This window comes from Phytophthora infestans, genomic scaffold (genome assembly GCF_000142945.1).
Source record: "Phytophthora infestans T30-4 supercont1.15 genomic scaffold, whole genome shotgun sequence".
NCBI classification, from domain to species: domain Eukaryota; phylum Oomycota; class Peronosporomycetes; order Peronosporales; family Peronosporaceae; genus Phytophthora; species Phytophthora infestans.
The window spans coordinates 902,303-916,570 of record NW_003303744.1 but is presented as its reverse complement, the minus strand read 5'-3'; the positions used below and the strand labels follow the sequence as shown (position 1 = coordinate 916,570).

The following is a 14,268-nucleotide window of genomic DNA, read 5'->3' as shown; positions in this document are numbered from 1 at the left end:
ATACTTCCGCTGGCCCTTTCAGATGCGGAGATCGTCCTTCCACGACTTGTGCATCGAGTGGAGCAGGTAGATAGACTTCTGTCCCTCGGTCATCACCGATTCGGTGGCTTCTGACGCGGCTTTCATCGCGTTCTCACGTGCGGCTGGTCAGGAATCTCACGACATCCTACGAGATATTCAACTGCATCTGCCAGAAGTACGGGCGAGTAGCAGCTCATGATGATCGGTACTTATTCAGCACTTCTTGATGGAGATCAAGTATGAGGAAGGCTCCGACTTAACTGAGTTCTTTCTCAAGCTTTCATGCTGTCCATCGTTTTCACCAAAAAGGCTTTGGTCTTGGCTTCTTGTCGACAGCGTTCGCTCTGGCTAAGAGGCTGGCGCTTCTCTTTCTAGGCACAGTTGGGTGCACGGTGAGTCTCGCGATTGTTAAATGGTCGAACTACCGGGAGGTCCTTCCTCTCGATTGACGTATCGGAGCTGGCTCCAGAGTCTTCGTCCGAGTCTGAGGGCGGCTTGAGCTCGTCGTCGCTCCCATCGTAGTCCACAGCGTCGGAGTCGATTTGAGCGTTCTTGGTAGCGTTGGGATGTGGTTCATCGCTAGCGTCAGACATATCGCTGCCGCTGTCTTCACTCTCGCTCTCAGACACAGCATCGTAGTCGGGCTGCTTCACGTAGCCGAGTAGGTGCTTGCCATCTAGTGCTGCACACACACGGGTCTTCCAGACATCGAAGTTCTCGGCACCGAGGAGGCGTGGGAAGTCGTTGCTTGAGGCTTGGCTTGGGCTCATAACCAATAGCTGGGTAGGCAGGCGGAGAAGAAGAAGAGAAAAAAAAGAAGAAGTTACTCGTAGGCGTCAAAAGACGAAGTGAGCACTTGATTAGCCTTACACGCCACATGTAGCTGCACACCAGCCTTTAGTGTTAGAATAGCTTAAGTCAGTCATAACGGCTTAAGCAGGACCTCCTAAATCTCATTATGATGTCTTAGAGAGATTCTTTCAAGGTAGTCATACTGTTTAGGGGCTACTTCAACAGAGTTCAAATACATATTTGAGCAGCCCCTGCCTTTCTACTTGTTTGTCAGACGTAGAAGCATAGAGTAAAAATAATGGTATGCTGATGAGACACTTTGTACAAGTCATCGTGTCAAAGGTCGTGTTGAAGTTTAAGCACATAAAAAAAAAATCCGAATTTTCTTTTGGCAGCCCGGGCTCAAGAATTGTATTTTTTTGTTGCTTCGAAATATGTAGCCGCTACTTCTACAGCATTATAACAAAATATACAAACGTGTGCAGCAAATATGCGTTTCTGTTTTGCTTGAAAGAGACGTTTAATGTGATATTGTACATAGCGAAGCAATCGTAGGCCTCTTAGGCTTTTAGCCTGCAGCCCCAGCTCTGGCACTTTGATTCCAAGAGATATGAGTTCACCAAACAAAACAGCACAGTACAGCGGGTTCGGTAAGTAAAGGTACCCTCAGCAAACTGGCATATTTTAATAGCTACTAAACTCATTTCTGGAGCAAAGCACAGATCATGCGGCGCTAAAATTCCATACGGTGACTTCTATCCCGCTTGATTGGCGCTTAATTGAGCTGTTTTCAGCCAATTAGCGCTAGCAATAATCGCGATGAGCAAAACTCAAGGACCCCTACCAATTACATGGACATTAGTATGGGATGTTGCACGAATGTTGCTAAAAACTATAAGGATTTGTAAAGGACATATAAACGCGTAAGACAGCTTCGCCGGTATAGCTCCTGGATGAATACGCATATACGCAGCAGTACAGTGTAGCTGGAACCATTAAGCCTCGGATATGTACGCTCGGTACATCATTTGCACGGCCGATTCTCAAAAAAGCTACCGCAAATACCAAGACGTGTTGTCAAATCGTGCATTTCACTTGATGTTTGTAGGGGGAATTTGGGTATCTTTCATCGTGAAAAACTTGCCCAACTAACTGAGCAGCGGCAGCGAATCAAAGCATGCGCCTTCGTGTCTAAATACTATACAACTCAAGGATAGAGCTCATATAGAACTCAATTCGTGTAGGATCTACGAAGTCAATCAACGGTGGACTTGGACTCACAACGGTGTCTTCAAATCGCTCTTGATGACTTAGTTTTAGTAAGGGATACCTTCATTTATGCGCAACCATCTTTCAATATATTAGCGTAACAAAACTGTCCTGGAGCTCGGCAGGAAGCTTATGCCATGATAGTACTGGCATTTGTCCTTCGAATGGTTCACGTTTTACGTCAAAGGAGTAGGTACAGCCTCAGGAATTAAAAAAAATGTTTTTAAAACCTGGTGGTACCTTCAGCTACCGAACCCGCTGTACATCAGTCATTCCGTACAGGAGTACTATACAGAAACCGGTGGTCTACACAATCCATGTGTCTAATCTAAAAATCGGTATTTTTTAATGCTGCAGTCCTCTTTGCAATCAAATATATTATTTAGTGCAATTTAGCTCTCGTGCTCGATACTTACATCTAAACACAATGTTTATAGCAGTGTACGTTGATGGAAGGAAATACCATCGGAACCAATGAAGAAAAATATATAGTGCTCAAGTATTAGCTACTACAGTGTTAGTACTGGATAGCTGTTTCGAGGTCGACCGCTACATTTTGAACTGCCTGTAGCATGACCACGGTTTACGAGAGTTGCCCTTCCTTTGCGATCCATTGTACCCCGAGTCGTTAAGGCGTAGAAAGTGTGGATGCATGACCCAAACTTGTTCCAGAACCGACATTGACACGACAGGGACTCCATATCGATTTCCCATCCCTTTGCTGGCACTTATACGGTTCCATGCGTGTAGTAAGCGTATTCAGTTGGGCGATGACGGGAATATCTTCGAGCGAGCGCTTGCGATACTCATTATAGACGCAAGGTGACGGACGACTCACGACTCGGACAACGTCCCGAGGGCTCTGACCAAAGGCGTCGTCCAGAATGTGGGAAGTGCTGCTGTCAGTGGGAGATTGCAGAGACAGCAGCTTCACTTTTGGCATGCATTTCACTCTGCGGATCAGTCGGGCATCCGGTACAGTTGTCGCTTCGAGCGTTCTCGCCATCATGCCTTCACTGGTATAAAGCATCATAAGCTGCGGAAGCAACGCACCGACGTTGAGCTTTCCACGGAGCCGTGACATCTCGTTTGATGGCGACATTGAACGTCTCGCACGGGCTGTTTGTAGTTGCGTAGCCACTTGAGGTATGGAAACATTGCCATCTTCAAACGTTTGTCAAATCAGGTCTTCGAGAAATAGCTCGAAAAGCGCTTAGGTTTCCCACTTTCCCTGAATAACTGCAATATGTTTGTGGAACACTTCTTCACTCGTCGTGAAGTGAAGCTCGTGTATATGCCATATCATTAGAGCAGCGGTGTCATGGGTCATAGACCGCTTATTTACGTAAATCATCTTGACCACATGAAAGTATCGCATGGTGAATAAAAAATGGTTGTTCGGGCAGAACACTTTTTGCGCTGCGTTCCACTGGGCTGCATGCGCATCACCCATCACAAAACGAACGTGAAACAGTTATCCAGTTACAGCCGCGTAGACTCGCCGGAGTCGACCCAGTGCTTCAGTGTCATGCTGCTATTGCAGCTAGGACACAATGAAAACTGCATGATGTGAAAATGCCTCGCTCTGTCGGAAATACCGACGACCACCACCGGATAGCCACCTTGAGGGAGCTTGTAGGTAGCGTCCATACGCAGGACAAAAGAGCCAGGATCCCGATCAGCTCTTCGAAGGAGCTTCTTCGAGCTGACACCGACGACAGACGGATCTTTGTCACTTCCATTTCCTGTAGTGGGGTTGCCGTCTCTATCGCTTCGGGATGTGAACGTAAACATGCCGTCTCTTCTTCCTTCCCTATAAAGGATGCGACCCTGATTCGCTGTCTAGCCGTGTCCAGGACATCGCTTCCACCTAGCCTTCCGAAAACATGATGGAGCATAAAATGCTGCACGGAGGCAAGCGTGGGCGCTGTTGCCGGCGCTAGGCTGAAACGCTGAAGTAGCGCGTACTAGATGCGCTTGGGCTTTAGCCATTGTGCCGTGTAATCCCTCACCACTTCCTTCATCGAAGGTGTCAGTACTGGGCGACTCTGAGCGCGGGCATACGTCAGGTGACTGTATGCTTCTTCGATCATGACCTGCCTGCTATGCTAAACACCATGATGTGGGCTCGCCAGGGGCACTCCGTAGCCACAGCTACGTCACGGCACGCCTTGCGGCCGCGGCGAAGACGCTGGACACGCATGGGATGAGGTGCAGGATGCATACACACGTGGCACAGCTCCAAGTCACTTTTTACTATGCGGTACTTCTTGAAGTCTGCCAAGAGAGCGTCTGCCTCGAGTTGTGTCATCGCAGCAGCAATAAGCTACCAGGGGTGACGAGGGTGACGGAGATCCGCAGAGGGAGAGCGAGGTAAGCAGTGGTGGGTTAGCGTTTGAATGAGTGGTTTGCCGAATGAGTGATTGTAGATTCTGGTCGGGTGTTCCGATTTCTGTGATTGGTTAAATTCGACTTTGGTAAGAGCCCAACACTGAATAGGTGCCAATGAGTAATTATGAGCGACGGTCACCTCTTCTGTGGTACAGCGGATGGTTTTATGGCGGTAGCAGAACAGTTTTGGTGTTTCTCGTACTTTTGCTGGTGCAGCCAGTACTTCCTCATATGACAGGTCTATCAACTGTCGAAGTCCTGGATATATCTGCCCTTATGCCAGTTTTGGGTGGCGCCTAGTCGGACTGGTAGTGTATATCATCGTACGCCACACAACAGGAATTTGTATATATATATATATCAAGCACTATTTTCGTCTTTTTCAGCCACGACAAGCACTATACCTTCCAAGATCAATCTAGTGCACGGACCCGATCAACTTCATTGGATCAACCGGTCCTCGATGTCAAGTCATGGGAAATACAATAGACAGCGTTACGTAGGGCATATGTGTATAAAGGCCACAGCACAATGCTGAAGAATAATAGTTATTGCAAAAATTACGATTTATTGCTAGTGAGCCATGGCTACAATAGTCCTGACTACTTCTTTGGAAAGCCGAACAGTGCTCTGCAGCTCGACAAGCTACGATTAGCACGTTGAATCGTGACAGTTTTATAGCTGGCCGATAGTGTCGATGCACGTAGCGATAGCTGGTCGGTAGTGTCGACGCACGTAGCGATGCCAAGGCAAGTTTGCACCCACAGAAGAGTCTCTCGCAAGTGCTACTTGTTAAAGGAGCGCAGAGGAGAGGTTAATCATACTCCACAGCAGAGTGGCCGGCAAGACGTGGTCTTGGCATCCTGCAGAATGGATGTGGCGAAGTCGACCTTTTTTGCCTGGTCAACTTGCGATGCCAAAGGAGAATTAACGGAGTCTTCCACTGCGTGCTGCTCACTCGTGGGTAGGTGTAGCTCATTTTGACGCTTCACGATAGCAAATTCAAATTGAGGAGAGTGAACAATATCAGCAGAAGGTGACAAGTGGTCAGCCATGACGAGTTACTTGTCCACGCACGCATCGAACAGCAGTCGAACCTCAGCGAGGGTGCCTTTTTCACCCCGATCTTTACACATACGCTGTTCAGATTGCGTAGTTTCTCGACCGCGCTGGTGATACGGCGGTGTGCGTGACAGCGAGGCAAATGCTTTTTAATGCCTCGACCGTCATGATGGCATCTTGAATCTTGTAGCGCTTCAAGATCTCGAGCGTTGACGACCATCGTGTAAAATTGGTCTTGATTGGCGTGTAGCTAGTCACCTTAGCTAGCGCAGCTGCGGGTTTTACGTGACGCAGTTGAATCATTAGATTTTGAATCAGATCAATCTGAGTTTGATAACTCTGAGTAAAAGATTAACCGCGAGGTTAAACCGATGGCTTCGCGGTCAATCAGCGGGGTGACCAGTCTCGTTGCGATACTTTAATTGGTTGAGCAATTTTCACCAACAATAAAACGAACCACGCAGATGTCCTTCTCGTACACGCCCAGAATGGAAGAAATGTGCACCAACTGAGCCTCTGCAGTCTGTCCGTTCTACATCGGTGACAGTGCGAGTAAGCGTTGGTGGTGCTAGCCGTGTAAACGTAGACCGCGTAGATAGAGGAAGTGCATCAAGTTACTTGTCTATCTCCTTGGCGATAATGTACCCGATGGCGAGCGTTACACAACGCATGTAGTGCTGCATATTCTTTACACTCGTTGGTCGCTACAGCTGCACGCGTGAATTTATTCTCCACTTCGGCTATTGCTGTACCGGGAAGGCCATTCATTGGTAGATATTGCGTGTCGCCTCATTTATAAAGCCGAGCAAGGCGATCGGCGGTGTCACCGAGGTTTCGAGCTCGGCAAATACCGCAGCATATCCGTCGTGCTTGCTGGTGAAATGGATCAAGAGGCCACTGCAGCCCGTGCCATTCGTTTGCTTCCTTTTGCAACCGCATGTCCTATACTCGAGCACAGCTTTTCCAAGGTCAGTGAAGTTGTAGGCGCAAAGCCGGCGGGACGCCATGGCAATATGAAAAAGAGAGAGGGAGAGATGCTTTTCTCGGAAAAAATGAATTGTGCGAGTGAGGCTGCAGTAGAGTCTGTCGGAGGCCGTAGAAGAATGACTGCTGGCTGTTGTGGCGGAAAAATACTGTATTACAATATGTATTACTCTACCATACTTCTCCGGTCCCTTAAAAGAATTAACTTTTGTTTTTAATAAGAAAGCTCGTGGGTTTGATTAGTCCATATCCTATTTCTTACGGATAAAAAATGTATCGTTAGCGGTAAAAAAAATAGGACCTCTTCACTTTAAAATTGTAAAAACGCAAAAAACAGCTGTGAAAGTGGTCCACAAAGCTCGAAATAATCCACGTACAACGTACCGTTGCACTTATTAATAAGATCTGCACTGTACTCTTCAGTTGGCTGAATACTGTTGTCACCGTGAATGCACCTTTTTATTTTAATAATTGAAAAGTGCATTCAAACCAAGTTAAAAGTAAAAAAACAGTATTGCAATCATACGCCTATTAATAATGCACCATGCCATTCTAGTCTTATCGTAGAAGCCCAAGATTCCACTAATGCTGCAAACAAATTCTTCAGCCCTCCACAAAGGGATCATTTAAATGATCGATTATTGACGATTTTGGAGGTAACCCGCCTTGCTAAAAAAATATTTAGGGGTAGTGCGGGCAAAGAGCTTTACTGCGAAACTCGTTCCGTCTACAATTAGTTGGTGAATTAAAAATTATCGCAAGTTATGTGAGCTCTTAATTCCTTAACGGGCCGAGGAAGAAACTGTCATATACGCGTTCTGAAAAACAATAGATATATTGAATAGTTTGTGCTTTGCATGTGAAATACCATCCATTTAAGCTTTCTAATACCGAGTTTGCTGGATAGGTAAAATTGACTCTAACAAAACGGAATTGATCTTATTTAGAATTTTTATCTTATAATAACGACCCTAGCCACCAACTTAACTGTCATTTAGGTAACGACCAAGAAAAGGGCCTGCGGTGAAGCGTTTGGGCCCCATCAACGGTGGTCACACTGGTCTACGTGTAAGTATCAACTAAAAAGGAACTGACGATCGTTCTAATGTTATGAATGTGTATGTGCTTGAGTTACTTAGGTCCCCGTGGACGAGCAGCAGGCGCGGTACGTGCTGTCGCTCTCATAAAAGGTTTTCAGTGTGGTCTTTTCGTATTCAAAGCTTGATATTGTGTGTATATCTAGGTAAACCCCGGTGAGTTAACGTGTAAAACAGCAACTACGTGAGTGATTCCGTCTTGAAGTATTTGGACATCGCTACTATCAGTTTGTTAACACTTTTTGACGCGTTTGACTGTAGCATTTAGCTACACCTGAAAGATAATCACTGCTCGAGGTGTCCATCCGAAGTTCAAAGGGATTAGACAAAAGCATGGAGCAGTCGGTAAGCTAGATTCGCCGTGGCCATCATAAGGCTCTATGAAGTAACATCGTTTTGACGTGCTTTTCAGTCACATAGGACAACATCTCTGGTTGTACTACCTGAAACTGCTTTATCGCGAGCAACGCTAACGGCAAGGAAATGATCAATAGAACGCAACCCACGCGGGGGTAAAACCAAGAACTTTGATTTCACAGTTGGCGATCGGTTTGGTGTACTTCGCGCCAAAATACTAGGTCTTTTGAAGACGCGTCCTTTTTAAAATCTTCGCCTTGACGACAATAACATTTACTTCCGATCCAGTAAGGGTGCTCCCCAGCATCGGTACGAGGTTATGACAGAAGCCAATTTCGTTGCGCTGTTGACGCAAAGAGTGAAGCGCGTTTCTCGTAAGGATAAAGAAGCTTGGAATGGTGAAGTTTTCGAAAATTTATTGTTTGAATTTTGTGTTTACTGTCGCGGTCGCGATAACCGTCCTACTATACATCGAGCCACGGCATCAAGAATTAAGCAGGCGACAGTGGCAGTGCAACGCTACCAGCAGGAGAATGACATTGCTCTAGACCCGATCACAATGAACCACATTGTCACTACACATGCTCGCCAGCCCGATGAAACACAATTTACACTACCGGACGACAACACTACGCGGCAGGCTATGGCGCTCGACGCTTCTATGACCACTACGGCTACGACACACCACGCAGATGCAAAACCACATCTTTCTACCATCAGACTCGAGATTAATGGAAACTGGAACGACTTTCGGGTTGAAGTAGCCTCACTTCGATCTGCGCTGGGCTTACCAGCACATGATAATTTTACTCAAGGAGTTTTGCATGGATTGTTCCAGTTGATCCACCTGAAGACGACCTTGGAGATGGAAACCATCGAGAGGAAAATACTGGTCAAAGCGTTTAGAATAGTAAGAGAAATATAAATGCTCAATATTATTTACTCATTTGTATTAGTCTAAGTGTCAAATGGTTTGTCTCTAAGCTGGTCAATGTCGTCCCCACAATGTCCATAATGGCCAAGAGCACCGTTTTGCTGTCGACCCACATTAGCCTTCATTCCAACCCCTAATACTTCATCCAGATATAGTGAAATACGAGGTTTGCGTTTCTCTAGATCCACTTTTTCAGCGCGCCGAAACCAATCTCAACTGGATTCAGTTCCGGGCAATAAGGTGGCAAAAACAATAGTCGAGCACCTGACTGAAATACGACTTCCTCCAGCTCGTGATACTTGCGTATCTTTGCATTGTCTAGATTAACAATGGAAATCGGCAACGACCAAGGATTTAAGAGAGGAACAACGATCTTAACAAAAGCACGATGAAACGAAGATCTCGTAAATGTCCCCGCTGTAGTCTCCCAAGATGCGAATCCTTGACGGTCAAGGGCCGCGAAGATTGAGCGACGCTGACCACGTGAAAAAGTCAGCTTGACAACGCACTCAGTGCTTCTCTCCGACTACCCGTACCTACTGTACGCGTGGCATCTTTGGAGGTTGCGTCAATGAAAATGAGCTGCTCCGGGTGCGAGTATATTGCACGGAGTTTAGCTTTGTAGTTAGCCGCCTAACGATAAAATAAAACAGAATATTTATGTCAAAAACACTATATCTTAAAAAAAAGCTGAACAAACTCACCTCAAGAGGAACACTTTTACGGGCTTCCCTCGTCAGGACGTTTCTAGCTAGGCCCAAATCAAAACGTAGCGCCCCATAGATAGTCGAAAGTGACACATTAGTCACTGTTGGATGTTCGTCTTGTAAATATTGCTGCAGCTCTTCCAGATAGAAGGTAGGATGGCCTTTAACGTACTGCCTGACAGTAGCTACGACGTCCTGGGGCCAACGGGGGGTGCGAGTGGGCTCTTTTTCTTCGTACACCACGCCTTTCTCCAGAAAAAGACTGTACTAGCGATAAATTTTGCGTGGCTTTGGTCCAAATGAGGTCGCTAATGAGCCCTACGTCGATTCCGTAGACGTGTAGAAGTGAAACAGCTCGCCAACGAAAGTCCGCAGAGTACGTCATGAGTGCTGAAGTCTTAGAAACTCTGTGTTAATTGAGAAAGGCGGAAATGCAGTTTGATCTGTGCAATTCGGGGTTACCGAAGCTAAAACAGTAGCATAGACTGAGCTGGTCAGCTCTAATTTAGAGTTTGTATGTGTGAGTAACACACTAACTACGACATTTTCATCCCTAACCGCAATGGTAAACATGCAAATAACCATATGGGTAGTGCGAACAAAGAGCGTTACAGTGAAACTACATTTAGTCGGTGGAACAAAAGTTATCGCAAAAGTAGTGAGCGCTTCATTCCTTAACGGGCCCGAGAAGAAATTGTCATATACGCGTTTTGAAAGAGAAAAACAAAAGACATATTATATAGTTGTGTCAATTTAATACCCGTAGCAATGTTACTATACAAGTTTTACTGAGCGCTGCCAATCTACCTGAGATAAGTTCTGAATTTCAGCATCTAACGCAGGAATATAAAAAACAGGCAACCAGTGGTTGCCAGCCACCCTGGAGTCATGCAATACCCTATTGGTGGCGTGATGAACAGTATCAACGTCCTCCGTAATTACCGCGTCCTTCTGTAACAAATCACTACCTCTTTTTGCAACCGAGATGAGATCATGTGAGCGCCACCATCAATTGATTTTCAATATTTATTAACATTTGCTAGCCTTTTCGTGGTATAAAGGCGTCCTCTGTTCGGTCTTTAAAAACATACGACAAATTGTGCGATTCGTAATCATCCAGCAGGCTGTATTATAATTAAGAGCTATTCGTCTATCATGTGTATCGTCAAATAATTTCTAATGATTCTGAAACAGGGCAATTACTGTATTCGGATCGACTGTGGTACTGTTAGAGCTGACGACAGCTAGCATCGACGAGTTATTATCCCGGCCAAAAAGGCTTGGACAAAAATGGTAATATATTTTATCTTAAATTAGAGGAATGTAACTCCGCAACCGTAGAGCCGATTTCGTTGTGTGTCCCCTTAATAGATAGCTTGGTGTCTATTTATTCTCGTAAGAACTTCACAGCATCTAATAATGTTCACTACTTTTCAAATGGTCGCCGGTAAGAAATTGACTGCTGCTGAGAAGTACTTGGTTGTGAAGACCTACGAGTTCCTCCGCCAAAAGAAGGCCTCTGCACCGCATCTATGGAAAGGAGGAGTTCGTTATCATGTCAAAGAGTGTTTAGGCTTTGCTACGGGCACCATTTCAGCTATATGGGCGCACTGGGAGCAGCACCACGACAAGAATTTCACCTCGGTAGGCTGTACTTCATATCATTTCAGTTATTATTGATATTTATCATTTCAGTGGTCGACAAATTAATTATGACAGATGGAAGGTCCAAAACCATCTGGGAGGCCTCCGAAACATGGAGAAAGCATACAGCCTCTCGTGCGTGAGTCGGTGTCAAGAATGAACAAGAGCGAAAAACCTGTTGCAGCACCACAGTTAGCACAGCGTCTTAAAGAAGAGCACAACATTGTGGTATCAGTGCGCTCACTACGTCGCGTGCTTAGGAGGATGGGAATGCAATTTATAAAAGGAAGGTCTCGCAATATTATGGCAGAAACGACGGCAAATGTTGCGTTCAGGGCGCAATATTTGAGAAAAAAAGTTTTAAACCTGAACAGACGCAATTTTCCAGTGCGCCCCGAGGTTTATCTCGACGAGACTTTTTGTAACCTGCACCATGTCGCCAATTTATCGTGGGTTGATGCCTGAGCTACGCTGTAAAATCTACGAAGGTTTTGCATCGCTCACGTCAGATACGTGGGTAGATGCATACACACACGCACAGAAATACGAGACAAAATATCTGCAGCAAGGTGATGAATGCGAAATTGCATCGGAACCAGAGGGCAGCAACGAGGACACGGAAGAGGATGACGCCGTCGATGACAATGAAGCTGTAGCCGATTAGGAATATGAACGGGTGACCCGTTGTATGTTCTTTACACTCTAGATATTCTTTTGACGGATTCTTTTTAACAAGTTTATAATTTTCTAACAATCGTCAAATTGCGGTAATATTTGGAATTTATCCATCCGGTTCTGAAAATCCCCACCTGTTATCCCGGATCTGCCAATGAATATGCATGCATGTTAGTACGTGCCAAGCCCACAATTGCAAACAATTCTGCAAGATATAGAGCCTTTTTTAAACGGCCGATTGGGAGATCAATGGTTGCAGATACGCAAAAATAGACCTCAAAATCGGAATCTACGCCCGATTTTACCCCTTATATCTAACTATCGTTATGGGTTTTGTGAAGGGAAGGGTTACCTTTTTTGGACCAAAGTTTGTCCAAGGTTTGGTGGCCGGGATAATAGTGACGTTGAAGATGGCGAGGGTAGCTAGCAGCGAGTGGCGGGTCGGGGTCAGGCACTGAGTGGCAAAGGGCACTACAGCGAGCCGCTATTTTCGAAGGGTCGCTCTATCCGCAGCGGCAGCCGGATACAATGGCGGCGTGGAAGTCGCCACGGGGGGAGAAGGCGTCGCATGGAGAGCTACGGACGGGGTGGGCGTGTTGATTGGTGCGGAGGGTGCGATGGGCGGCGAAATGTGGCATCACGAGACCCAGTGAGCATCTGCGCACGGAGGCACCCACTGAAAGGACGGATGTATTAACGATGGGTTGGTGCGCGGGCAGCGGGAGCTCAGTTCCGAATTTGCCCTACAAAGCACAAGAGATAGGGCGTGACCAAGGACTCAGAACGGTGTACGCGCGTACGCCTCTTGACGACAAAGGAGCGTGGATGAAGAGGATGAGCCAAGCGTCGGTACGCTTCGGTTGGCCTGGACAAAGAAGAAGTGTCGCGAGTCAAGCGTCGTTGCGCTTGGGCGAGCCCTGGACGAGCAAGGAAGCGTGTCAAGCGTCGGTGCGCTACGACGCGCGGAAGTGCTGAGCGTGTCGGTACTCTACGGCAGTAGATTAAGTAGTGAATATAAATAGGAGCGTACGCTCCGGCGGCATGGTGGCAGCCAATATCGTGCTAAGTGCGGCCGTCAGAATCCTGGCCGACGATCTCAGCGGGCACCAGTGACAGCGGTACGACCCGTCGGCGAGAAGGCGTCCCCAGACTCGTTATATGGTGGCCATACAGGGGCTGCCAGCAGAGATGACATCTGAAAATGTGGAAATCACGGCGGTGGTAGAGGACGAAATGGAAGGTGTCGCATTATTCACGAATCCGCAAGGAGTATGGAACCTTTATTCGGGTCTTTGGAAACGCGTAAGGTCGTCACGAAGCCGGTGGAAAACGAATAGCGGGCGCGGTAGCGAGGGTACGGCGCCCGCCAAGAGGCCGTTTTCCATGAAAGGAGGCGGGCAAGTTCACGGGTGGAGCGAGAGAGGCGGCATGCAATGGGGCGTCGGTCGCGGCGGCGCGGCCTGATGAGCCGGATGGTATGCCAGGGTGTGAAGTTGACGAAACGGAGGCGGGGTGGCTAGGACCGGTATGAAGAAGATCCCAACAGTATGACAGTGGTGATGGAGTGCATTGCGACGGATGCGGCGGTGACGGATCGGAAACGTGCTGCTCGATATGTCGCTACTGTACGACCTGTTATGGCAGTAGTGCGATTTGCACGTACCGGTGGGTACGACGCACCGAGCAATGAAACTAACGATGACGTACTGGCACTCGAAGAAGACACGCAAATCTTTGGAAGCGCTCGGGGTGACCGTATACGAAGTGCTGAAGAAGGCGCCGCGCCACGTGTGGAGCAGGACTCGATGACAACAGCGGTAGTCAGAGGCGATAACAGACGACCTTTACTGGAAGATACGGCGCAGTGCCGCAACGACCCAAGTGTGACAGAGGCAAGCGCTGCCAGGAAGCTTGTGAAGAATCAGTGCAAGCGGGAAGGAGTGAAACGAGCCCTGGTCTCTCGAAACGAACCAGGGGACGCCCTATGATAAATTAATATCTGGGGAGTGCTTAGTATACTTTAAATAAATATTACGAAAGAGCTAATAAGGCACTATCAATCCACACAATACTAGAGCTTTACGAAGGTTGGAATATGTAGCTTTTAAACATAAACAGGTTTTTAAAGTAGATTTTAAAAGCGATTTTTTTCGGATGCCTCTCAGCTTTCAATCGTGGTGATCATCCTAATCTGTTATTTGCAGCTTTATTTTGAAATAGTAGGAAAGAGTGCAAACATGGCAAATTCTGAAATGTTCGATGTATTGGCAGGGTTGTTAGAAGGACAAATCATTTGATCGATGTATTTCTTGCTAATACACTACATATTATACCT

The 14,268-nt window shown here is 46.8% G+C and overlaps 2 protein-coding genes across 2 annotated transcripts; both read left to right on the top strand.

Moving 5' to 3' along the window:
• Nucleotides 1-8,292: 8,292 nt before the first annotated feature.
• Nucleotides 8,293-8,879, top strand: PITG_09530 (uncharacterized protein; the record flags this gene model as incomplete). The annotated part of the gene is made up of 2 exons (XM_002903120.1): nt 8,293-8,790; nt 8,856-8,879. The coding sequence occupies 2 exons, from the start codon at nt 8,293-8,295 to the stop codon at nt 8,877-8,879; spliced, it is 522 nt and encodes a 173-aa protein (XP_002903166.1).
• Nucleotides 8,880-12,632: 3,753 nt separating this feature from the next.
• PITG_09528 (uncharacterized protein) lies at nt 12,633-13,921 on the top strand (the record flags this gene model as incomplete). The annotated part of the gene is made up of 2 exons (XM_002903119.1): nt 12,633-12,881; nt 13,454-13,921. 2 exons carry the CDS (start codon nt 12,633-12,635, stop codon nt 13,919-13,921), a joined length of 717 nt encoding a protein of 238 aa, XP_002903165.1.
• Between the last annotated feature and the right edge of the window lie 347 nt (nt 13,922-14,268).